Below are 26,683 nucleotides of genomic sequence, written 5' to 3'. Positions count from 1 at the left end.
TTTGAATTATAGTTTTCTCCGGGTATATACCCAGGAGTGGGATTGCTGGGTCATATGGTAATTCTATTTTTAGTTTTTCAAGGAACCTCCATACTGTTCTCCATAGTGGCTGTATCCATTTACATTCTCACCAACAGTGCAAGAGGGTTCCCTTTTCTCCACACCCTCTGCAGCATTCGTTGTTTGTAGATTTTCTGATGATGCCCATTCTAACCGGTGTGAGGTGATACCTCACTGTACTTTTGATTTGCATTTCTCTAATAATTAGTGGTGTTGAGCAGCTTTTCATGTGCTTCTTGGCCATCTGTATGTCTTTTTTGGAGAAATGTCTATTTAGGTCTTCTGCCCATTTTTTGATTGGGTTGTTTGTTTTTTTAATATTGAGCTGCAAGAACTGTTTATATATTTTGGAGATTAATCCTTTGTCCATTGTTTCATTTGCAAATATTTTCTCCCATTCTGAGGGTTGTCTTTTCGTCTTGTTTGTAGTTTCCTTTGCTTTGCAGAAGCTTTTAAGTTTCATTAGGTCCCATTTGTTTATATTTGTTTTTATTTCCATTACTCTAGGAGGTGGATCAAAAAAGATCTTGCTGTTATTTATGTCAAAGAGTGTTCTTCTTATGTTTTCCTCTGAGAGTTTTATAGTGTCCAGTCTTACATTTAGGTCTCTAATCCATTTTGAGTTTATTTTTGTGTATGGTGTTAGGGCGTGTTCTAATTTCATTCTTTTACATGTAGTTGTCCAGTTTTCCCAGCACCACTTATTGAAGAGACTGACTTTACTCCATTGTATATCCTTGCCTCCTTTGTCATAGATTAGTTGACCATAGGTGAGTGGGTTTATCTCTGGGCTTTCTATCCTGTTCCATTGATCTATATTTCTGTTTTTGTGCCAGTACCATATTGTCTTGATTACTGTAGCTTTGTAGTATAGTCTGAAGTCAGGGAGTCTGATTCCTCCAGCTCTGTTTTTTTCCCTCAAGACCGCTTTGGCTATTCGGGGTCTTTTGTGTCTCCATACAAATTTTAAGATTTTTTGTTCTAGTTTTGTAAAAAATGCCATTGGTAATTTGATAGGGATTGCACTGAATCTGTAGATTGCTTTCGGTAGTATAGTCATTTTCACAATATTGATTCTTCCAATCCAAGAACATGGTATATCTCTCCATCTGTTTGTATCATCTTTAGTTTCTTTCATCAGTGTCTTATAGTTTTCTGCATACAGGTCTTTTGTCTCCCTAGGTAGGTTTATTCCTAGGTATTTTATTCTTTTTGTTGCAGTGGTAAATGGGAGTGTTTCCTTAATTTCTCTTTCAGATTTTTCATCATTAGTGTATAGGAATGCAAGAGATTTCTGTGCATTAATTTTGTATCCTGCAACTTTACCAAATTCATTGATTAGCTCTATTAGCTTTCTGGTGGCATCTTTAGGATTCTCTATGTATAGTATCATGTCATCTGCAAACAGTGACAGTTTTACTTCTTCTTTTCCAATTTGTATTCCTTTTATTTCTTTTTCTTCTCTGATTGCCGTGGCTAGGACTTCCAAAACTATGTTGAATAATAGTGGTGAGAGTGGACCACCTTGTCTTGTTTCTGATCTTAGAGGAAATGCTTTCAATTTTTCACCATTGAGAATGATGTTTGCTGTGGGTTTGTCGTATATGGCCTTTATTATGTTGAGGTAGGTTCCCTCTATGCCCACTTTCTGGAGAGTTTTTATCATAAATCGGTGTTGAATTTTGTCAAAAGCTTTTTCTGCATCTACGGAGATGATCATATGGTTTTTATTCTTCAATTTGTTAATATGGTGTATCACATTGATTGATTTGTGCATATTGAAGAATCCTTGCATCCCTGGGATAAATCCCACTTGATTGTGGTGTATGATCCATTTAATGTGTTGTTGGATTCTGTTTGCTAGTATTTTGTTGAGGATTTTTGCATCTATATTCATGAGTGATATTGGTCTGTAATTTTCTTTTTTTTTTAGTATCTTTGTCTGGTTTTGGTATCAGGGTGATGGTGGCCTCATCAAATGAGTTTGAGAGTGCTCCTTCCTCTGCAGTTTTTTGGAAGAGTTTGAGAAGGATGGGTGTTAGCTCTTCTCTAAATGTTTGATAGAATTCACCTGTGAAGCCATCTGGTCCTGGACTTTTGTTTGCTGGAATATTTTTAGTCACAGTTTCAGTTTCATTACTTGTGATTGGTCTGTTCATATTTTCTGTTTCTTCCTGTTTCAGTCTTAGAAGGTTATACCTTTCTAAGAATTTGTCCATTTCTTCCAGGTTGTCCATTTTATTGGCATAGAGTCAGTTGTAGTAGTCTCTTAGGATGCTTTGTATTTCTGTGGTGTCTGTTGTAACTTCTGCTTTTTCATTTCTAATTTTATTGACTTGAGTCCTCTCCCTCTTTTTCTTGATGAGTCTGGCTAATGGCTTATCAATTTTGTTTATCTTCTCAAAGAACCAGCTTTTAGTTTTATTGATCTTTGCTATTGTTTTCTTTGTTTCTCTTTCATTTATTTCTTCTACTCCGCCATCTTGAACCAAATGTGAGATCTCCTTTGAAACTGCCGATCTTGAGTGGTCCCTGGAGTTTGTCTTCTGTTTCTGAGTCTTCACCGGTCCATGGATATCAAAGCTCAGTTTTGGCAATTGTCCTTGATGCTGAAATTCAGCCTCTATACACAGGTACCAAATTGAATCTTGGAGACAGTTTTGGGTGAAGTAGAAAAGAATAGCTTTATTGCTTTGCCAGGCAATGGGGGCCACAGCAGGCTAATGCCTTCAAAACTGTGTGTCCCCAACCTGGGGGCAGGGCGGAAGGGGGTTGTGAGGAGTTTTATAGTCCAGGAGCCTGGTTTCTGATAAGGATCAGCATGAATGCAGGACCTGCATTCCGTCAATCTAGAGATCTTATGGTGTCAGGTGGTCTCGTGATTTGTGGTTCTCAAAGTTATTGAATTGTGACCTTCTGTCTGGAACATCTTTCATTTGGTGGGGGTTTTAGTTCTGCAGAAGAGCTCAAAGATATTGTTATGTGCATCCCTTGAGGAGGAACCAGGAACCTGCCCCAAGGCTGCACTATTGTTTCTTGACTTCTCCTCCCTTGTCTCTGCATCCCCTCCCTTCCCTGATTAGCAACTGTTTGAACCTGCCCTTTAAAACTCGGGGAAGGTGTTAGGGAGTGTTCTAATTTCATACTTTTACATGTACCTGTCCAGTTTTCCCAGCACCACTTATTGAAGAGGCTGTCTTTTCATTCACTTCGTTATAAAGCAGAAACTAACACACCATTGTAAAGCAATTATACACCAATAAAGATGTTAAAAAAAAAAAACTCGGGGAAGGGGACACAGAAGGGCTTTTGTGCCCAGGAGCCCCACAGGGTCCTGCTCCATTTCATCCTCAGAAAGAAAGGTGAGCCTCAATAACTGCTTACCTGACCAGGTTCCCACTTTTACAATGATTCTGGCCTCTGAGTATCTGTTACTTTCTTGAAAGCTCAAGGTGGATAGCCCCAAACAATTATTAAAATTTATCCAGAATTTTTAGTTGATTTTTGTGTGAGCACAGTCAGGGTACAATGGCTCCCATACTGCCAGACGTAGAGTCCTAATTGCTTGACTTTGAAATTGCTTCCCTTTCCAAACTATAGTTACTTTCAAATGTATTTCATGGAATTTAAATGTATTTCATGGAATTAGACTAGAGCAATCTGGTAATTTGATGAGTCGAAGGACACCCATACCTCCTCAATCCCTGCTCCCTCTCCTCAGATTCACAAACTAGAAAATTCTCAGTGGAGATGACTACCCCATCACTCGTTCCAGATCTTACAATAAAACAAAGAAGTTGTCATTTGCTAACATTTGAGAATTTTTGTATGTGTTTACCAAGGGAAGAGAGGAAAAGACTGCCTAGGATGTTTCCCATTTTCTGCTTGCCTTCATTTTTCATTTGCAATCCTTCCTCAGCATTTCATTGAAGAGCGATAGTTCTAGGAGACTTAAGCTTTCATGCTCTAAAAATGCTCATGTCTTACATTCCCCGGGCATCCTTAATGATGAAAAAGATCCACACCTGCTTTGACTTTGCTGTGTAGACTTTGCATATGACTACCATACATTTAGAAAAACTTCCAAAGACCAATACCAACCACAACTTTTGTAAGGGATGCAAAATAATGTGTTTGCATTTTTCCCTCTTTTTGGATAGGCTCTGTGTGACTACATGGATTAAACGAAATCCTTTTTTTGCTTATTTCTTTTCTTCTTTTTTCTTTCTCTTTCTTTTTTTTAAAATTGAAGTATAGTTGATTTACAACATTGTGTTAATTTCTGGTGTACAGAAAAGTGATTCAGTTATACATATATATTCTGTTTTATTGTCTTTTCCATTATGATTTATCACAGGATATTGAATATAGTTCCCTGTGCTATACAGTAGGACCTTGTTGTTTATCCATTCTATATATAATAGTTTGCATCTGCTAACCCCAAGCTCCCACTCCATCTGTACCCCGCTGCCCCTCCATTGGCAACCACAAGTCTGTTCTCTACGTCTGTGAGTCTGTTTCATACATAAGTTCATTTGTATCATTTTAGATTCCACATATAAATGATATCATGTGATATTTGTCTTTCTCTATCTGGCTTACTTCACTTAGTACGATGATCTCTAGTTCCATCCATGTTGCTGCAAATGGCATTGTTTTATTCTTTTTTATGGCTGAGTAGTATTCCATTGTATATATGTACACATCTTCTTTATCCATTCATCTGCTGATGGACATTTAGGTTGCTTCCATGTCTTGGCTATTGTGAATAGCGCTGTTATGAACACTGGGGTGCGTGTATCTTTTTGAATTATAGTTTTGTCTGGATATATGCCCAGGAGTGGGATTGCTGGATCATATGGCAAGCCTATTTTTAGTTTTTTGAGGAACCTCCATACTGTTTTCCAGAGTGGCTGCACCAACTAGCATTCCCACCAACAGTGTAGGAGGGTTCCCTTTTCTCCACACCCTCTCCAGCATTAAATGAAAACCTTTATGGAAATCGCCCAGGGTAGCACCTGGGGTAATGTATGTCCACTAAATAGGAGGTCCTGCTTCCCCCTTACAAGCTGTAAACACCTGCGTTGGGACTCACTGGTGTCTACTTTGGCCAGTAAGGCCGAATAAGGTGGTGCTGCACAGAGCTGCTTCTGATTAAAGGTTGGAGGAATCACTGCTACTCCATTTACCTTTTATTTGGCTGTTTCCTTCTTACCCTGGACTTGTATCTGCTCATCGGGGTACTGGAAAATTGCTCAGAAAGACATGGCTTGGCAAAGTTCGCTTCAGGGTGTACACTCCCTTCTTTACTGGCCCATGGTTTTGCCTTGTCTCTGCAAATAGTGACTTAACCAGCTCCACCAGTCCCCTCCCTCCAAACAGTCTTGCCTTGACCCTGGCGCTTACTGATGACTTGAGGTTCTGGAGGAAGAACAAAGGGAGCTTGTCAGTACAGGCCCTCTGCAGCAAGGGGCTGGGAAGGGGCCAACATGCCCGCGGCCTCCTGTATTGACAAGTTGAAGCATCCTTGAGAACAGCCAAGGCATTAAAATGGTCATTTGTGTTTGCATCTGGAATTTCTGAGCTTTCAGTTCTTGGACCAGAGGACTCTCAATAAGAGGAACCAGAACACACGTATAAATATCCATATTAGTCTCTTTGTTAGACTGTAGGTCAGCAGATCAAGACTGCCAACTAGCAGGATGGTTGTACTAGGAATAGAAGGAGCCTGAATGCTGTGTCCCAGAGTGGAGGTGGGGAGAAGCAGATATGGGATATAACAGGCTCTGGAGAGAGGAGAATGTCCTTCCTTTTTAGTGGGTACTGAGTCACCCCCAGGCACATCTAGGATTCGACTACATTGTGACCTAAAAGAGCTTTTATGGACTCTCCAGGGGATCTGATCACCATTTATTTTTTTATTTATTATAAATTTATTTATTTTATTAATTTATATTTGGCGTGTTGGGTCTTTGTCACTGTGTACGGGCTTTCTCTAGTTGTGGTGAGCGGGGGCTACTCTTCATTGCGGTGCACAGGCTTCTCGTTGCGGTGGCTTCTCTTGTTGCAGAGCACGGGCTCTAGGCGTGCGGGCTTCAGTAGTTGTGGCACGCGAGCTCAGTAGTTGTGGCACACGGGCTTAGTTGCTCCACGGCATGTGGGATCTTCCCAGACCAGGGCTCGAACCCGTGTCCCCTGCATTGACAGGCGGATTCTTAACCACTGAACCACCAGGAAAGCCCTGATCGCCATTTATAAGATGGTTTCCAAGGGAAAGCCAAGTTCAAGTTACAAGCAGCTGATTTACAAATGCACTTTTGGGACACTGCCAGCTGTACGTGAGAGGTACTTGGGCTCCCCTGTCATCAGTGCCTTGAAATCCTGGCAGCATTACCAGCCACCCTGTGCTTCTCTGGGTCTCTCTGTGGGCAAGGGCTGCATGAGGTACTTGTTGAGTAACACTAGAAGCCCACTGATCCAGTGTATTACCCCCACTTGCCTGTTCTGCTATCTGAAGTTTCCCCTGTGAGGATCAGGAGGTTTCCACAATGAGAAGGAAGCTATCTGGGGAACCCTTGTATAATTGGTTGTGTTAAGGCAGCGGTCCCCAACCGTTTTGGCACCAGGGACTGGTTCATGGAAGACAATTTTTCCACGGATGGGGGGGTGGGGATGGTTCAGGCAGTAATGCGAGCGATGGGGAGCGGCAGATGAAGCAATGGGGAGCGGCTGTAAATACAGATGAAGCTTCGCTCACTCGCCCGCTGCTCACCTCCTGCTGTGCCACCCGGTTCCTAACAGGCTGCTACCGGTCTGTGGCCTGGGGGTTGGGGACCCCTGTGTTAAGGCATTATGTAAATATGAGAGTGGATAAATGCCTTAGTTGATATGTATAGCAAAGATTACTTTGTTTGATTATCAATTTTTAAACAAATTCCTTTATTAAATCATAGTTGATTATCAATTTGGAATCCCTAGGTAAGTCGTGTAATGCACTTATTTTCAAATTCTTTCTATTGCTACCAGCAGTAAGAAATATATTTTACACCGCAGTCCAGAGCACACAGATGCACGCGCACACACACTAACACACACACACAGTATGTCATCACATCTAAGACTCCAGTGGTTGTCAAAGGCATCGTTATTTTAAGTACCACTAAGAAAGAAAGAAGTGATGCCAATTAAATTACGCCATTCCATCGATTATAAAGGTCATCGTGAGTTCAGAGAAATTAAAATGTAAAAAAATGCTTTTTTAGAATCAATGAAATATTATATATATAATATACATAATTATATTACTGAGCCAGAAGTTTCATAAACCTTTACTATATACAGTGACTGTTTTTTCTCATTCTGATCTAATGTATTTTATTAAAAATAAAGCTGATCCCCCATAAAAAGGAATGAAATAATGCCATTTGCAGCAACATGGTTGGACCTAGAGATTGTCATACTGAGTGAAGTAAGTCAGACAGAGAAAGAGAAATATCATATGATGTCACTTATATGTGGAATCTAAAAAAAAAAAAGGATACAGGGACTTCCCTGGTGGTCCAGTGGTTAAGAATCCTCCTTCCAATGCAGGGGACATGGCTTTGATCCCTGGTCGGGGAACTAAGATCCCCCATGCCGCGGGGCAACTAAGCCTGCGCGCCACAGCTACTGAGCCCGTGTGCCCCAAACTACAGAGCCCACACGCTCTGGAGCCCGCGCGCAGCAACTAGAGAGAAGCCCGCACGCCGCAACGAAAGAGCCCACATGCTGCAACGAAGATCCCGCAGCTAAGACCTGATGCAGCCAAAAATGAAGTAAAAAATTTTTTAAAATAAGGATACAAATGAACTTATCTACAAAAGAGAAATAAGAGTTACAGATGTAGAAAACAAACTTATGGTTACCAGGGGGTAAGGGGGGGCAGGGATAAACTGGGAGATTGGGATTGACATATACACACTACTATATGTAAAATAGATAATTAGTAAGGACCTACTGTTATAGCACAGGAACTTTACTCAATACTCTTTAATGGCCTATGTGGGAAAAGAACCTAAAAAAGAGTGGGTATATGTATATGTATAACTGATACACTTTGCTGTACACCTGAAACTAACACAACATTGTAAATCAACTATACTCCAATAAAAATTTTTTAAAAAAGCTGATCCCACTAAATTTGTTGAACAGCACACTAAGCTGTTTTAAATCTGAGCTACACTATTGTTTTGAAATAAGGAATTGGAGGTGATGTTCTGAGACTGATTTCTTATCCCAAATCAGAGGTCGTACCATATCCTTTGGTCATTCATTTCATTCAAATGTGAATTGATGGCCTGCTATTTAAGTCAGACCTCTTCATGGTAAGTGACAGAAACCCTTCTTGAACCAGCTTTGCCCAAAGGGAGATTTTGTTTTCTCTAAGGGCAGGGGTATGCTGGTGGGCCCAAGGCATACTGGAACCAAGGGCTCAAATACTGTGAGATTGCTCTTTCTTTCCTTCTATCTCTGTTTTGTCCCTGCTTTTCTGTGATGGTTTCATTCTCTCCGATTAGCATTCTCTACGAGACTTAACCTTTGTCATTGGCATTTACAGGGATCATAGCTTCCTTTTACCACTGTATTTTCCTTTTACCATATTTTACGACCAGAGAAAAATCCTCTGAAGGATCTGATTGTTCCAGCTTGATTCCCGTGATTGTCCCTGTGGTCAGGGGTTAGGAAAAAGCCATCTCCACTAGAAGCATGTGGGTAGCATGGGGGAATGGTGCAGTTCTCGAAAAGGAGGGGTCCTGTTTCCCTCAGAAGAACACCTAGAAAGGGGTAGCACCAGGCATTGTGTACTGGAGTTTAGCCATCCCAAGAGGTAGTACGCAAGACCTGCTGATTATCATTTTGAAACCCAGAATTGCCATCAGTTCAGTTCCACCTTCTTTTTTCCCCAGAGCTTGAGCCTCCCAGTGAAGATAATAATAACTGACAGCAGCCAGTGTGTGACTGTCAGTTCAAGGACACTGGGTGGAAAATCATGCTTTCAAAATCCAAGAGAGAAACTACCCGGAAAAGAAACCATTCTACTTCTCATCACAGCAGAGCATGAAAGGCTTCAAGTGAAGTCCAGGTTTTCATCCTTGGGTGCTGGTGTTCCATCCTCTGTCAGGGAACCAGAGAATGTTCCAGAAGGACGAAGCCTCAGGTTTCAGCTGAACAGGCTGCAGCCTGTCACAGACAATCCTATGATGTTTATTTAAGGGATGTTTTCTGGCAGTGTCTTTCCTCACTTCTCTCTTTCTTTCTCTCTCTTTCCCTACCCCTGTCCAGCCTGTCTGTCTGTCTGTCTCTCTCCCTTTAATCTACATTTTATCATTCTACAGCTATGCAATTAGACGCTTGCTGCCCACTATCCTCAGTACACACTGCTGCAATTTTATTTTATTTTCTTAGTATCTCTCTTTCCTGAACGCTGTTCTTCTCAGTTTTGCTACAATGTGCCAGAATTTTGTAAATTATACCACTGGTTTACTGCCAAGAACGATGTGCCAATTGCAGCTTTATTTGGGCAGCTTTTTTGAATCTTAAATACAGTATCTGTTTCTGTAAGTATAGCCTTCACTCAGGGAGATGGTGTCTCGCTTTGATGCTGGTGGAACAGCTCCAGCAGATCAGGGGTATGTAGACAAAAGTCTCGAGGGGAAGAAGCCTTTTGAGGAACTCTGGGTAGAGCGGTGCTTTGTTCACTGAAGCTCTAAGAGAGCAAGGATGTGTCTCCCAGATCCTCTCAATCAAACAACAGACAAGAGTTTATGTCTATGAGATTTGTGGATGTGGCTTTTGTCTAATGGAGTGAACTCCAAGAGATTCACAGGAGACCCACAAAGTTCTTAATGAGTTATATATTCAGAAATATTATCAACATAACTTCCCTGAGAAGTTTTATGTCTACCTGGGAAGACAGAACCTACACACATCTGAAACAACTTCTGAAAAATCCAAACCCATATAAGATCAGTGCTAATTCAAAAATGGGACAGAGCATGTGAATGTGAATAAACTTTAAAGTGAAGATTAGAAAAGACCAACTAGAGGAGCTAGGCTTTGAAATAGCTTTTAAATCAGGAAAGGGGCTGAGGGGAAGGGAAGGGCTTTTCAGGTGGGTTGTGTAAAGGCAGGAAGACAGAAACAAGAAGTTGTGAAATGGCACAGGATTTATGATCAGAAGAGTTCAATCCTTGTTTGCCTTGTACTTGATATTCACTTCATTCTCTGAGCTGAGATCAGAGCATGAACAAGGTTGCAAAGGGTTGCTGCCCTCCCCACCTATACATGCTAGTCCCTGAATGATACCTCCCTCATGGGATTGCCCTAGGACTTACTTAAAGAGGCAATGAAAATGAAAGAATCTGGCGAAGTTGAGTCATGCACCATGCTCATTGTTTATTACCAGTTGGAGGAGAGAGAGGAGGGCATGTCAATTTGCTTGACTACCATGATCCCAACTAGAGGTTGACTATAGGAATGTTCAGAGGGGACATAATTTGAAAACATGTACTGCACTCTTCTCCCCATTACTGTCACTCCCTTTTACAGATGAGCAAACTGAGGCTCAGGAAAGGAAAGTGGCTTCCTCAGTCAATACCATAGAATTAGTGGAGGAGCTGGAACTTAATCCCAGGGCTCTTTCAATTGCATCCTACCAGAGAGGATGGCCATGCGCGATTGAGGAAGCTGAGTCCCTGCTTGGCGTTCCATGGGCTAGAACATCCATGTCCTGAACAAATCAGGGCAAAGCAAAGGCTTCCATTACTGCCCCCAGAAGCCTTTCTCAGATAGTCAGGTATCTTCATTTGGAGGGAAGAAACAAAGAATTAACTAGACAAGACTCTTATTACCTACGGGTGTTTCAAAATATTCTAAATCACTATTTTTCCAATTATTTTGACTAAGACCCATAGGAAGAAATATATACTGTGACCTATTATTTGGGTTAATATAGTATTTATTGTCCAATCAGAACACTTTTGAGTGTGAGGGAGTGCTAGTGATAATAATGCTGGGACCACAGACACAAAATCAGACTGTCTCATGCAAACTGGGGACACCGTACTGCACGTACACCTATATAATTAAAACATAAGTTGCACAAAGTAGTATTTATCTTTAATATGTGCAATGAACCCTGACATTTTCAATTCTGTTCTATTTCACTATGAAAATACTAGTTATGACATTAAATTGGGTCAAAAGTTTGAAACACTACTCTAGTTGATTGTTGGTACATGTGAGGGCTTTGGGATGGTGATGGGGAGGGGAAGAGAGGAGGGTATAGTGAAGTGAATGTCTGAGATGTACTGTAAACTTGTCCCATCTGAATATTTTCGTGGATGTTCTCCTCCAAGAAAAATACTGGTAATAAACAGTCTACTCCCCATGATTAGCAAAAGGTTTATTTAGATCCATCTTTCTGGATCCCCTTGTTCCACTTGGGACGGGCATCGTCTCTGTGTACTTCCGCCACCCCCTTTTCTTACCCTTGGGCTTTTATCTGTTAGTCTGCCCCTGATTTAGAGGTGTAAAGCTTCCAAGGAAGAGTGTCTCATTTACAGTGTCTGGCCCTCTGTGTACTCGCTCCTGTATCTTGGAGTTGAAGCTGATGCTCTTGAAAAGCTAAATTGTCTTCTCTGCTCCACTCCTTCAAACACACACATTTATACACAACTCTTGGACATCTCTCCTCTGTCTCAAAACTTTGCCAAGACATAACAGAGCAAGTCTGGCCTGCCAGTCAGGCATGTGAGACTCACACCTGGGCTTCTTCAATCAATGGTCCCCCGTATATTAGGACTAGCTAAGAAGCCCTTGCAAATTTACCCACGGAGGAGAGAAGGGTCACCACTCTACCCTCTGTCCACCCTTCCTCAGGCTCTCCCAAAATGTTTGAACACTTGTAAGTGTTAGCAAAAGCCACAGAATGCGAGAGACTCAGGAGTAATGCTTCGCAGCAGTAAAATAACTTTCTGTAGGCTCCCATTTTGTAAAGATCTTTAGGACATGAAGACATAGAGAAACACAGGGGTTTTCCTGCCTCAAAGGATAAACTGTGTAATATCTTGAGACTGAAAGTCACTTATTCCTAAAGCAGATTTTATCACCCAGTCATACGAATTCATGGACTAAACTTGACAACAGTTTATTTTACTAGAGAGGATTGAGTATGTGGCTTTTCCTGGTGGTTATTAAATTGAATGTATATATATATATTTTTTTTTCCTAAATCATAAATCATACAAGATGGTTTAGACAGAGGAATTTAAAAACACACAGAGAAAAATTTGGTGGCACTAAGATTCCTGACTATGCTTAATGCTTTAAAAGATTCTTGAAAAACATATCAGCCCAGATATGTTTGTCTTATTTTAATATTTTTACCAGAAGCTCATTTACATGCATAGCAGTTCAAGGTAGTAGGAGCCTAAAATATATACATACTAAATTAAATAGAAAATGTGATTAGGAACTATCAAATGAGAAGTTTGTAAAACAAACCAAGAATAATAGTAATTATTTTAATATAGTATTTTAGAAACATATACCTATGCCATTTAACCTTTATGGCAACCCTGTGAGGCATGGCCAATTGGGGTATTTGAGTTTTAGGGAGATTCAGTTGCTGTCTTACCTTGGTTCCCTAGAAGCAGAGTCTGTGACTTGCAGGCGGGCTGCTCTCAGGGAAAAGATGTAAGTGAGGAGGGGAAGGGAAAAAGACCCAAGCAAGGAGACAGTCTCAGGTAAAATCTAGCACCGTAAGGTGCTCAGTCACATAAATCCTGCAGGGTTGTACTTCCACCCACACCCCCTTTTTTGTTTTTAAAACAAATACTGCTTCTTATATCAGAATTTGTGTACATTACAATCTGGTCATGGCTTAGCTGGCTCAGGGTTTCTCATGAGGTTGCAATCAAGTTGTTGCCTTGGCCTGAGGTTTAATCTGAAGGCTCGACGTGTGTGTATGTGTGTGTGTGTAGATCTTCTTCCAACCTTATTCACATGATTATTGGCAGGCTTTGGTTCCTCGCCACGTGGGCTTCTCTATATAGGACTCCATCAAGACTTGGCAGCTGGCATGCCCCAGGATGAGTGATCTAAGAAAGACAGTAAGAGAATGTCCAAGATGGAAACCACCGTCTTTTTATATCTCAGAAGAGATATAACATCCCTTCTGCTATATTCTTTTCATTAGAAGCAAAGTCATTAAGTCCATTCCAATAAGGGAGAGTTACACAAAGGTATGAATTCCAGGAGAAAGGGATCACTGGGGGCCATCTTGGAGGCTGCATATCACAGTCTACCCTCTGGCACCCAGTGATCCATGTCCTTCCCACATGCAAAATACACTCACGCCCTCCCAAGGTGCCTAAAAGTCTTGTCCCATTGTAGCATCAGCTCAACGTCCAGAATCTCATCATCTAAATCAGGTCCAGGTGGGAATGAGGCTCCTTCTATGTACTTCCTTAACTGTAGCTGCTTGAATACAGTTCTTCTCTATCTGGAGACCTGTAAAACCAAAGAGGTATCTTCTCCCCATGTACCCAACCTACAATGGTTGAATAGCCATAATATAACTGCTATAGAGATTCCTGTTAAAGATGGGGTTAAATGGGAGGCATAAAGGAGTCACTGTTCCATAGAAATCCTGAAATCTAGCTGGCCAAGTTTTGGTAGTTCTTTCTTCAGGCCTCACAGTCTGGAAAGAATTCTTTATGGTTCTCTGCTCTATTCTCTAGGCTCTTGATTCCACCCTCTAAGCAGTCTTTCCTTTTCCAGGAAGGGTAACACCTATCTACAGCTAAGCAGCTCTATGAGCCTGTTTCCTGACAGTAGAATTCTGGGAGTTCAAAGGGCTCTCCTCATTCTATAATGTCTCTGTCCCCCTCAGTCATGTTGGTAATATTTCTGAATATATACCTCATTAAGAACTTTGTGGGTCTCCTGTCCATTAGACGTTCTGTCCATTAGACAGAAGCCACATCCACAAATCTCATAGACATAAACTCTTCTCTGTTGTTTCATTGAGAGGATCTGGGAGACACACCTTTACTCTCTAAAGGGACTCTTGTATGACTGAAAGTACTCTGAAGCACCACCTTGACTTAACAAAGGATTTGACGGTCATATCCTTGGCTTTATCTGTAGGCTGTGTTTTCCTGGCAGTGCCCTGGATTTGATCTTTGTTCAGAAGCCATTCAAATGTCCTTTTGACTTTACTACAGCTGCAGTGTAGCCACTTTGGCAAATCATTTGCTAGCACTAAATCATCTGGTTCCTGTAAATGAATACCCTGTGGCTTCCAATAGTGCAAAATACCTTTTCCTTTTTCTTAAAATTTATTTGTTTATTTTAATTTATTTATTTTTGGCTGTGTTGGGTCTTCATTGCTGCATGCAGGCTTTCTCTAGTTGCGGCCAGCTGAGCTGGGGCTACTCTTCATTGCAGTGCGTGGCCTTCTCATCGTGGTGGCTTCTCTTGTTGCGGAGCACAGGTTCTAGGCATGTGGGCTTCAGTAGTTGTGGCACGCAGGCTCAGTAGTTGTGGCTCGCGGGCTTAGTTGCTCCACGGCATGTGGGATCTTCCCGGACCAGGGATCGAACCTGTGTCCCCTGCATTGGCAGGCGGATTCTTAACCACTGTGCCACCAAGGAAGTCCCCAAAATACCTTTTTCTAAACATCCAAATCTCCAGTATTGTCACCGTTCAAATTTATATCCTGAAGCTGTACTGAGTGGGATAAAACCATTCCAGACATACGAGCATAATGACACATGATTTATGTGTCATAAGAAACATGAGGCAGATTTTTCTCTTTTCTTCCAACATTTGTCAACTACCAATTCTGAATCATATGCTAGGTATACAAGGCAAATTAGACATGGTTCTCACCACTGAGCAATTTAGAGACATGATTTATCTCCACAAAATATATATTTTTAAATGAAGTCTAGACCTATGCTGTCTAGTATGGTAACCACTAGCCACATGGCTGTATAAATTTAAATTAATTAAAGTTCAATGAAATAAAAAATGTATCCCCCCAGTTGTACTAGCCATATTTCAAGTGCTTAATGATCACACGTGGCTAGTGGCTATCCTATTGTACAGCATAGATATAGAGCATGTCCATCATTGCAGAAAGTTCCATTGGATAGCAATAATCTAGAGAAGAAAGCAGTAAGATCTAATAAAGATAAGCACTTATCCTTGTTTTAAATATATTTGTCTCTCCTCTCCCATACTAAAAAGTTTCAAATATCAAGGAGATACTACATACTTCTTTAGTAAATACTCTAACATGCTTCATAATAAAGAATGCTGTAAAACCATGATTCTTAATAATTTTTTGGATCACAGACCCTTATTAAAATCTACTAAAAGTTAGCAAGTTTTTCCCCAGGAAAGTATATTCATGTACCAAAAAGCATGTCCAATTACAAGGGGTTCATGGACTCCCCCAAAGCACTTCCATTGTTCCTCTAGGAGGCCAGGGACTCAGGTTAAGAATCTTTACTGCGAAGTGAGTTTGATTTTCCCATTGACTTTCAGTATAAAATTGATGATGCAGTTTACTATTAAATATAATGACTCCTGATAGTAATAAAATTAGAATAAGGATGATGAGGGGGAGAAAGAAAAATTTCTGACAAAAGTTAAGAATGTATAGCTATCTTCAAAATAATTAAAAAATAAACCCAACCCTTTGAGCTAAAACTTTAACACAGAACCAGCAAATCTGTCAACTTGCATCATGTATCACAGTCAATACAGGAATGTAGTTTAGCAAATTGGCTACATCTTCCATTAGTTTCAAATGCTCCCTCTACCCACCACCGTCACAATGAAAAAACTTTTAGAGTGATGAAAGGAGCAGTCTAGCCTTCTAAATCTAAATTCCTGGTGTAATTTTAATACATTTAATAGATATTTTTTAAGAGTGTGTTGGTTGCCTCAATGGTGTTAACTACCTGGACATACTGGATGAAAGGGTGGGATTCAATGGGCCAGGAAGACCCTTCTTTGAACTTTGGAAAAAAGGAGTGACTATTTCTTTGCAAATCTGTTGATTTAGATGAAGTTTCTGCAAGGAGAGCAGAATTATAAATGGAATTGGCTCCAGGTATGGCTGAGGGACAGAATCCTATATGGCACTGAGTTTCTGATTTCTGAGCCAATGTAGAATTTGTATTTGTGTAGAAGAAGCACTGAAGCATTCTTTCCAAAGAGTGGTAATCTGAACCACATGAGGGCTGATTAATGGTTTTCATGACAAAACCTCAATTAACCAGAATTCTAAAGGGATGACCTTTTGTAAATAAAGGAAAGTTTGTTAGGAAACCTCCCTCTCTCCTTCCCTGCCAGCTTCTCTCTCTCTTTTTATTCCTTTCTTTCTATTTTAACCCTGTGGAAAATCTTTCTCTAATATGTGTGAATTTCCTTTGCTGCTTTAGTAAGCTTTAATAAGTACAGTCTGCTGAACATAAGTTAGTCAGTGGTCTTTGATCTTATTGTATCCTTCATGATGTCCATTTTGTAGACTAGTCATCATTTTTTATAGAAGTTGATATATGAGTTTAGGCTGAATATAAACTGGGATTCTGGGGGAAGGGGTAGCTAATATCCATTTATTTTGTATTCTCTTATCTCCTATCAATAATAGGCAGTAAATTTCCTGTTCATTTGTGAATCAGTTTGGATGCATTAAGCTGCAAGTGACAATGCTATTCACAGTGGCTTAAATTGAAAGGACATTTATTATTGACCTAGCAAGAAGTATGGAGGTAAGATGTCTAGGGTTGATTTAGTAGCCCAATAAAGTCATCACAGACCCCAGGTTCTTTTAATAGTTCCACTCTACCATCCTCAGCCAAAAACCTTTTGTCCTGAGACATCTTACCTCATGGTTGCAAAATGGCTGCTGTAGCTTCAGGCATTTTTCCTTACACCATAGCTTCCAAAGCAGGAAGGGAGAAAAGAGGGCAAAAGAGTTTTCTTGTGCACTTTTCTCTTTTATCAGGGGGAAAGTCTTTTCCATAAGCCCTGTTCCCCCAAAGCAGACATATTTTTCCTTGTCTTTGGCCAATACTGGGTTTCATGCCTACCCCTGGAACAATCATTGGCAAAGGGGAATTTCTGACTTAGAGTCATCACAGTTCAAGATAGGCAGAGAGAGATAATGAGTGGTTGTGATCTAAGTGGAGGTAGACGGACCAATATAAGTGAGCTACTAATCAAGTTGCTAATCAAGGTAACCTCTTGAGATCATCTGAACTGTCTGCCTTGCAGGCTCTAATTTAAGTAAAGGCAGTAGTGAGAATGCCTGGTTTTGGGTTTCAATGAGCTTTCCAAAGAAACAACTGAGGGCTTCCCTGGTGGCACAGTGGTTGAGAATCCGCCTGCCAATGCAGGGCACACGGGTTCGAGCCCTGGTCCGGGAAGGTCCCACCTGCCGCGGAGCAACTAAGCCCGTGCGCCACAACTACTGAGCCTGTGCTCTAGAGCCCGTGTGCCACAACTACTGAAGCCCGCATGCCTAGACCCCGTGCTCCGCAACAAGAGAAGCCACTGCATGAGAAGCCCGCGCACCGCAACAAAGAGTAGCTCCCACTCGCCTCAACTAGAGAAACCCACGCGCAGCAACAAAGACCCAACGCAGCCAAAAATTTAAAAAGCCCCAAAGAACTGAGCAAGCCAAAACAAGATGGAGCAATAGTTAAAAAAAAAAAAAAAAAAAAAAAAGAAACGAACAGAAGAGCTGCTTTGCTCTGCCAGGGACGCTGCTACCTTGGGGGTGGTGATGCGAACCATCTTTATATCTCCTTTTGACTCATTATAAAGACTTGTCTCATGGTGTAACCAGGAGGGTTCCTCTCTTTAGGCAAACATTTACCACTCTTCAAATGACACCAGAGTTGAGCTTGTGGTCTCGAGTTGAATTTGTGGTTTAACAATGCATGTAGTTTATTCCTGACGTGCCTGGGGGCAACGAGCAGGATCAAGGCTCACTGTAGGTGTTATGTGTACAGGTGAAGGCAAATGGAGAAAACTCAGAACCCAGAGTATAGAAATCCAGTTTCTGAGAGTCGGCCCTGAACTTGTTTGTGTAGCAATCCTCTTAGATGTGTAACAAGGCTGTGGCGTGTGAGGACTTGCAATAACCTCATAGAAGAACATGTTCTTATCTGTGACGGTTGCAGTTCCTGCTGGTAAATGTGTGATCAAGATGGTGTTAACTCAACAGTCAGTGGTCAGACTACGAAGGCTAGGAGGAAAGACCTCTAAATTTAAGATGATCGCTTGGAAGTTTGGGGCCTGGTACTGCTTTAAAGATTAAGCATCTACCATTTACTGGAATTCAGTATTTAACATGTTAAAAATGATTCAGTTCCAACTTCCAAATGAGTTTAAATTTTAAAATTAAGCGCAGACTTTCTCTATGAGGCTGTGGTTTTCAAGGGTAGCAAGACTCATCATGAAATTTGACCTTAGCCATACCTTGGTGAAGAGGTTTTGAATAAACATCCAGATCATCAATTGCAACACTCATTTCCTACAGATATACCAAGGCAGCTTTATATTTCTTTGTCATTAAGATAAGACATTTGATTTTCCTCCTTATCGTCCACCCAAGTTCATTTCATAAAATGGACTGATTCTCAGGTAACATAAACACCCAGTTCTACCAGGTTTTCTTTGATTGCTGGAGAAACTCTGGGTCGTATCTGAGTTATACACATTTTACTGCGTCTCCTCTGGCATGAGATTCATATCCATTGGCCTCTACTCAGAGTGAAGTTGACTTTCTTTCAATCCCGAGTCCAGAATTTCAGTTGGCATGTGGTAATTCCAAAACCATTTGAGGCTCATCTTGATTGGCTCTGGCAATCTCAGCCCAGCCAGGTTCACTCTGAGAGGTCCCCTGTCCCTTCATGAATGGCCACAAAAGCTTTTACTCTTGGCTCTGCGTTCTAATAGCCCCTCTTGCATGGACTGTGCCAAAGCAGTGCTTCAAAAATATTCGTCCGTATCATGTGGCTTTTCTTGCTGCAGTTTCTGTTCTTTTTTATTGTAGGATCTGGAGACTCACCGCTAGAAGACGATGAAGTCGCGTATTCACACGCTAGATATAAAGGTGAATGCTTTGCTTATGTGCTAATGAAGACCTGCTGATGCCAGGAGGACTTTCCTTTTTGCCCTGCAGAGCAGACTATAATAAAGTGACCAGACAACACATTTTAAAGTTCTAATTACCTGTCGAGAAAACAAAATGTTTTACAATTAATATGCATATGCTCCCATTTGAAAGAAAATACAGAAAAACAAATGAAAGAAAACAAAAAGCATTTGGAAATCTCTGAAGTGCTGTCCTTCAGCACCCCAGTGGTCATTTTATTCTCATCAGTTTCTTTACTGTCCTTACTTCTGCAAAGCCAAGCTCTAGCTGATGAAAGTGAAAATCAAGCCATGAGTTCTACCTGATTCAGACATTACAGCCAGAATCGTCCAGAGTAAACCATCCAAGGTCAAATCTGGACCCAGTGCTGCTAATGTACTGAGATGAATGAGGAATGAGAAAACTTGATTTTCATAAGCTCATTTCATTGTGCTCTTTGTGAGTCTGGCTTGGCTCCTGAAATGATAAGTGTGTTGCCCAATGAAACTTTAATGATAAAGAACTCCATCTCTACACATTTCCAGCAATCCACCCCCTCCAGCAGGTATAAAAAGCCTAACCAAGAACCTTCTATGCAGGCTCAGGTAAGTATGTCCATAAATATTTTCTAATGGTGAGTCGTTTTCTCTGAAGCTTTGGGAGCCCTGAGAAAAGTGAGGGTAAATTTAGATTATTTCTCTCTGAATCCAGTTCCTTTTACAGTTGAGAAATAATTTGAAGAAAATTGATTAATAAAGTTCTATTGTGGCATTTTGCCCAGGAAATTTGTCTGCATTCTGGCAGGAGGACACTCCCCTGCTCTGTCGTGATATGTCTAAGTTATGAGAGAATCAGGGTAGTACTGGTCAGCCTTTGGTTGGAGAGAGTCCCTCAGTTGTTTTCCACACAAGTGAACAACCTTTCTAATATAATGACTGGTGTCTATGTCCACGTGTTTCCCACCATGTTCCACGTTTGCTTATGACCTGTGAATACAAATACTCATTCCTATCCACAGCTCCTTTATTACTGCCTCAGGAATTAACCAATCCAGCAAAGCACAAACTTGTTAATTAGATGTTTGGGGTAAGGTGGTATTCTGATTCCTAACACTTTTTTTTTTAACATCTTTATTGGAGTATAATTGCTTTACAATGGTGTGTTAGTTTCTGCTTTATAACAAAGTGAATCAGCTATACATATACATACCTAACACTTCTTAATTGAGAGTTTTGAAAAATCTTTTTTTTTCGACTCCCTTATTGAAAAATCTTCCTAAAACACATGCGTGCACATGTGACCCTCAGATTATTGTTCCCAGTGTTCACCCTTACTTCGCAGCACTGCAAGTGTGGAAGGTAAACCAGATGCACGAAAATATGTGCCTGGCCTAGAGCTTACCCGGAATGTTTAAGAATAAATACTTCTCAGGAAATTGTTTTCATTGTCATTTTTTTTAGTTTTAAAACTTAGAGGCAAACCATTGTTCATTGGGAGATTAGTTCTAGATCCTTAGGCCCCTACACAGTGTCTGGCACAGTGAATATACTCAGTAAATGTTTTTTTGAATTAAGTTGATTAATTTATAAAATTTATAAAAGAAAAAAGAAAGTGAAGTGTAACCAACATTTAATGTGGCAAGCATTGCTTTTGATTCTTTTACTTGGAATGCCATCCTGTCTTCACACTAACTGAGGGAAAGAGGAAGGCGTGTAGAGATATGTTGTTATTACTTATTTACAGATGAAGGAACCGCAGATTAGAGAGGGGACGTGACTTGCGCAGACTCACACAGCTAGCAAACATTATGTTCGAGTCTGAAATCCAGATGTTTTAGCTCAACATCCAGAGTTTACTAGTAGCTCCTCCTTAGTCTGCTACATGACACTGCTTACCCCAGGAGCTCCACAATGGCCCAGGGAGATGAAAAAGTTTTCCTGAATAATCGATTTAGATTTCTCCCTAAATAAACCCTGTCTTAATTGAAGCAGCATAAGAGCTTCCTTTCTCTAAATCTCTATGTTAAATGTTTTGCTAATTCACTTTTAACTCATGGTATTTGCATGCACTTCAAATTCAAGTCACTCACTGAATTTTTAATTACTATCACTGCAGGGGCTGTTAAAATGTCAAAATATCTTCCAAAGGTTTGTCTTGGAAAGTAACCCAAAAGAAATTCCTTTTGCGAATAAATAAAAACAAGATTTTTTCCCCCCACATGTTGACAACAGCACAGCTCTTGGATGTGTAGGCAGCTCTGCTGGAAGAATTTGAAGACTCAAAATAGCTGAGTAAAAAAAATCTGCTAATTGCATGGTTGTACTGAAATATGCGAATTTGTAATATATGTATATGCAGGTCATTCTCTAATGGACCTGCTGCTTTAAATATTTGTCCTGGGTACATTTGTGGAAAAGACAACCATAATGTGTGTGTGCTAAGAATTGTGGGTCTGCTGCCTCATATTAGTTTACTCTAAAATCGTGCCCCTCGGGCTTCCCTGGTGGCGCAGTGGTTAAGAATCGCCTGACAATGCAGGGGACACAGGTTCGAGCCCTGGCCCGGGAAGATCCCACATGCTGCGGAGCAACTAAGCCCGTGCGCCACAACTACTGAGCCTGCGCTCTAGAGCCCGCGAGCCACAATTACTGAGCCCGTGCACAACTACTGAAGCCTGCGCGCCTAGAGCCCGTGCTCTGCAACAAGAGAAACCACCGCAATGAGAAGCCCGTGCACCGCAATGAAGAGTAGCCCCCGCTCGCCGCAACTAGAGAAAGCCCGTGCGCGGCAACGAAGACCCAACGCAGCCAAAAATAAATAAATAAATAAATTTATTAAAAAAAAATTTTTTTATACTTAGAGGAAAATAATGGAGATACGTATGCCGTTTTGTACTTTACTTCAGGGTCCAGATTTTTCTCATTTAAAAATGTTAGCATATACAGACTAGATGTATAAACCCAAGAGGAAGGAAACTTTGTTCAAGGAAGGCCTGGAGGCCTAATGTAAGCTCTTGCAAGACTGCATCCAAGAGATCAAACTTAATCAGCTCTAGGCTAAGCGTGGGGCATCACTTCTCCCCAGAAAGTCCAGGAAATACTGCTTGAGTTCCGACGGTAGCACCCATTTGCCGCTGTCTGCAAAACATTATATGATGAAAATATTAGGCAAAGGAGATGTCAAAGCACATAAGTAAAAAAAAAAAAAAAAAAACCAGTCCATGCACGAGACCTGGACAGAACTGTTGGTTTTCATGGCTGAGAAGCAGCCAGAAACACATCATCAGAAGAGAATTCCTGGCAAAGTCAAACAGGGAATTTCCTCCTTCTTGGCCACATGATGGCGCACGAACTTCACTCACTGTCAGCTCAGGTGCTGGGGTGGAGTGAGGCGCTGGCAGCCCTAGGGAGGGGGCTCCTGTGTGAGGCGTGGAGAGCCTGACGGGCTTGAGGGAGCTAATCTCTGGTCCCCATTGACTGTGCGGTGGCCACTGTGGGAACTTTCGAGGAGCTAGTCTTGCCCTACTAATCTTATGGCCCTCAGCGACACCTTCCAAAGGCCCAGGGGAGAGGTTCTGATTTAATAGTGTCATCCTAAGCTGTGCTCTGGGCAGCTACGAGACCAAAATCAAAACGCCCTGGAACTTTGCCATTGGAGAAGGGTGTCATCTCTTACCTAAATGGGGCTTAACTGGGGACATCTGAAAAAGGAGGTAGCTTCCCAATGGGGAGAAATTGTTCTGTGACGTTAAGCCCAAATTATATCCTGTGGCAAAACCCTGGAAACTTGCTTCGTTCACATTCATTAAGATCGTATTAAATGCTTTTACAGTGAATATGATACAGACTTAGAAAAAAATCTAAATTAACCAATTATTGACTCCCCCGCCACTCTGTATGGATGGCTGGGGTTAAGGTTCACAATGGTAACAGTTGCTCTCAAGGGAATTATGTATCTAGTTAAGGGAAATATTCAAAAGAACAAGCATTCATTGAATGTTTACTACGTGCTAGGCACTGTGCTAGACGCTTGATATGCATTTTTTTTTCAGTCCTTGTAAGAGGACTTGTAAGAGTCCTATGACATAGGTAGAGGTATTGACTCAGAGTGGTTAAGTAACTTGTCCAAGATCACACAGCTACTAATGGAGGAACCTGGACCCATATTCGTATATGTCTGACACCTAGTCCCATGATCATAACCTCCCCACCCAGAGACAACTTAAAAGACATGGGGCACTATTTGGAGGTCCAAAATCTGGAATGCAGCCAGCCAGGGACTTCGAGAGTGAAAAGACACATTTTCTGAAGATGTCACTTGCTATTTCTCCTCTCCTTTGTTTCTGCTACCTGTAGACACCCCGTGGTGCTCCCCCATCAAGGTGAAGTACGGGGATGTGTACTGCAGGGCCCCTCAGGGAGGATACTACAAAACAGCCCTGGGAACCAGGTGTGACATTCGCTGCCAGAAGGGCTACGAGCTGCATGGTTCTTCCCAGCTGATCTGCCAGTCAAACAAACGGTGGTCGGACAAGGTCATCTGCAAGCGTGAGTAGCCCGGCCCCATGTTGGGGCCTCGGGGCCATTCGGGGCCAAAGTTCTTTTGCTCTGAGATTCAGGGATTTTTACTGAATGCTTTGTGGTCTTTGATGAGAAAAACTCCCCTTGTGAGCAGAAGCCATGCGTTCGTTCCTAAGATACGGCGGAAGTAACATGACACATTTCAGACAGAGGGGTGCCATCAGCTGTTTGGAAAGGGGGAGAGAACAGAGGTCTGTTTAGCAAAGTGCTGGCCCCTGCAAAGGGTTTGGGGATTGAAAAACAAACAAGACACACAGGTAAAGACACACTCTGCCATCAAGGGTCATCTGCCATCAGGGGTCCCACAGAATAGCATTAGAGACAGACGTGTAAACCCGACAGAAGTATAAGAATGGTGCTCTGCCATGAAATCCTGGTAGTAGACACAAGCGCCCTCCCAAGGAGTAGAACTTAGGGAGGCAGGGAGAGAATTACCGCGGAAGGATGCTTATTCCATGAAAGGCGCTGTGCCTCAGGGGAGAAGGTTGGAAGCACATTTCAGGGGCTGACTTTTAGCTTCCTGGAAAGTCATCTCATTTGGGAAACTGCAAGTGACACAGCATCGTTGAAGTGCATTTTAGATGCCATTGCTGTTCAAAAAAGCTATCATGATGGAGCACCTGTTGTGTGCCAAGCATTTCACATATATGCAATTTTTGCAACAATGCTATTGCTATGGGTGCCATTACTTTATTGTCGGGAAACTGAGGTTGGGGGCTGCAGCCTTGTGATCTGGTCTAGGCAGACTACGCCTCTGGGTGACTATAGTGGACACTTTGAGTGCTTCCCCCAGATGTCCCTGGATGCCCTGCTACCAGTTCTGTGTGTCCATCCCCCAGCTTCTGGGCGCTTTGCTCTTAATGACTTGCACCTTCGGTTGATCTTCTACCAAGGAAGAAGAGGCTCTGCGCCTCCAGAGGACTGCTTTCTTCGTTCTGACAGGGAGAGCATTCCCCATGGGCAGCCTGTAGCTCCAGAGCTCCCCTGCGGGATCAGGCTGAGGCTGACTTTGCCTGAGTTGCTACCTTGCCCGGCTTCCTCCCCTCCCCCCATCCTGCTTCCCCCACCCTTCACTGGTCTCCCCTGGGAGCACTTTCTTAATCACTTGCACAGAAATCCTGGTCTCAGCATCTACTTCTGAGGAGCCCAGCATAAGACCGTGGTTTAGCTGGGATGCCAACCCAAGCCAGTCTGGTGTAAAACTTTGTGTCCCTTCTGTGTGACATGCAACCATTGTTACCAAATGCAAGTTCATGTGCCTGATGCACAGTGAGGCCAAACCGAAACATCGGAGTTCGGAGCAGAGAAAGGTTATTGCAGGGCCAAGCAAGGAGAACGAGTGGCTCGAGCCCAAACCCACCGCCCCACCAACTCCTTGAAAGCGTTCAGCACAGCATTTTTTTTCCCCCATGTCTTTATTCTCCTTTTTATTTATTGTTATTATTTTTGCTGTGGTAATAACACAACATGAGATTTACCCTCTTAACAAATTTGTACATGATAATACAGTGTTGTTAACTATAGGCACAGTGTTGAACGGCAGATCTCAGCACAGCATTTTTAAAAGCCAGGTGAGGGAGGGGGGTTGCAGGGTACGTGATCAGCTTGTACACAATTCTCTGATCGGCTGATGGTGAGGAAACGGAGGTTAACATTCTAGGCGCCAGAAGGTCTGGGGGCTACGTGCTCATAATCATCAAGTAGTTAATTTCTTCCATTTGGTGGTGGTTTTAGCATCTGAAAAACTCAGGGAATATGCATCAGATGCTATCATCTGGGTCTTCAGAGAGGAGCTACAGCAGGGGGTATGGGGGAGGGGTCTGCCCCGGGAAGGCCCCATAGGGTCCTGTTCAGTTACACTATCTATCATTTCTCTACTTCTATCAGTTATATTTCAGTTAACTTCACCCTATGCTTTCAGAGTTTCTGGACTCTGAAACTCCATGAACAAAATCTAAGTAATACTGACTCTCTGGTTTTCTCTTTTTCAGAAAAGCGATGTCCTACCCTTGCCATGCCGGCAAATGGAGGGTTTAAGTGCGTCGACGGTGCCTACTTTAACTCCCGGTGTGAGTACTATTGCTCGCCAGGATACACACTGAAAGGCGAGCAGACAGTCACGTGTATGGACAACAAGGCGTGGAGTGGCCGACCAGCCTCCTGTGTCGGTAAGAGAATATCACCAGCCCTCCGGAGGCGCCTGCTTTGGGAGGAGCAGGGGGTGTACGTACAGTGGATTTCTAAGGAAGCATCCATGTCCCGGATGTAAAGCATAAGCACCCAGTTTTGCTTTCAATGGTTCTCTTCATCCCTATTTCTCTGGCTCAGCGCAGACCTAGCCTGTCTCTACGCTAGCGTTGACTTCACAGCTCATGGCTTTCCTCTGACTTTTGTCTCTTGCTTGGATTGCGATTGAGGCAGCTGGAGGCTGGCAGAGGTACGGGGTAATCCCGCTGCTTTAGTTCAGGGATCTGCCCTGTAGCACTGAGCAGAGTTTTTGACATTGGCCGGACATTCCTGCAGAGAGCATCTCTGTGTCTTTCAGCCGGCAGACGTAGTTCCATTGTCATTGACTCCGGTAGTCAGCAAACACTCAGTTTGCTAAACTGGAAGGGATTTGGCTATTTTACCTTAGTCTGGATTTGTTGGGCAAATAGTAGTTCTTAGTTCTTAGTTGTGGTTCGGGGAGCTGGAACTCTTTACAAATGCAAATTCAGGGCTCCACCCCAGACCTGCTGAATCAGAAACTCTGGGGATGGGGCCCAGCACTTGGTGCTTTAATGAGCCTTTCAGGGCATTTCGAAGTGCTTAAAGAGAGAGCCGCTGATCTAAGGCAGTGCTTCTC

At 42.2% G+C, this 26,683-nt stretch overlaps 1 protein-coding gene across 2 annotated transcripts in view; it reads left to right on the top strand.

Moving 5' to 3' along the window:
* SRPX (sushi repeat containing protein X-linked) overlaps positions 1 to 26,683 on the top strand; it is a 105,522-nt gene that overhangs the window by 28,890 nt on the left and 49,949 nt on the right. The window contains exons 2-4 of one of the 2 annotated variants that reach the window (XM_082378207.1): positions 19,178 to 19,237; positions 23,614 to 23,805; positions 25,830 to 26,006. In XM_082378207.1, the coding sequence (XP_082234333.1) occupies positions 19,178 to 19,237; positions 23,614 to 23,805; positions 25,830 to 26,006 (429 nt within the window). The remainder of the gene's footprint in view (positions 1 to 19,177; positions 19,238 to 23,613; positions 23,806 to 25,829; positions 26,007 to 26,683) is intronic. The other variant, XM_082378208.1, reaches the window with a different exon arrangement.

Source organism: Balaenoptera borealis (genome assembly GCF_965194805.1).
Source record: "Balaenoptera borealis genome assembly, chromosome: X".
NCBI lineage: Eukaryota > Metazoa > Chordata > Mammalia > Artiodactyla > Balaenopteridae > Balaenoptera > Balaenoptera borealis.
Note: the sequence above shows the minus strand (reverse complement) of the source record. Positions and strands in the feature narration are given on the sequence as shown.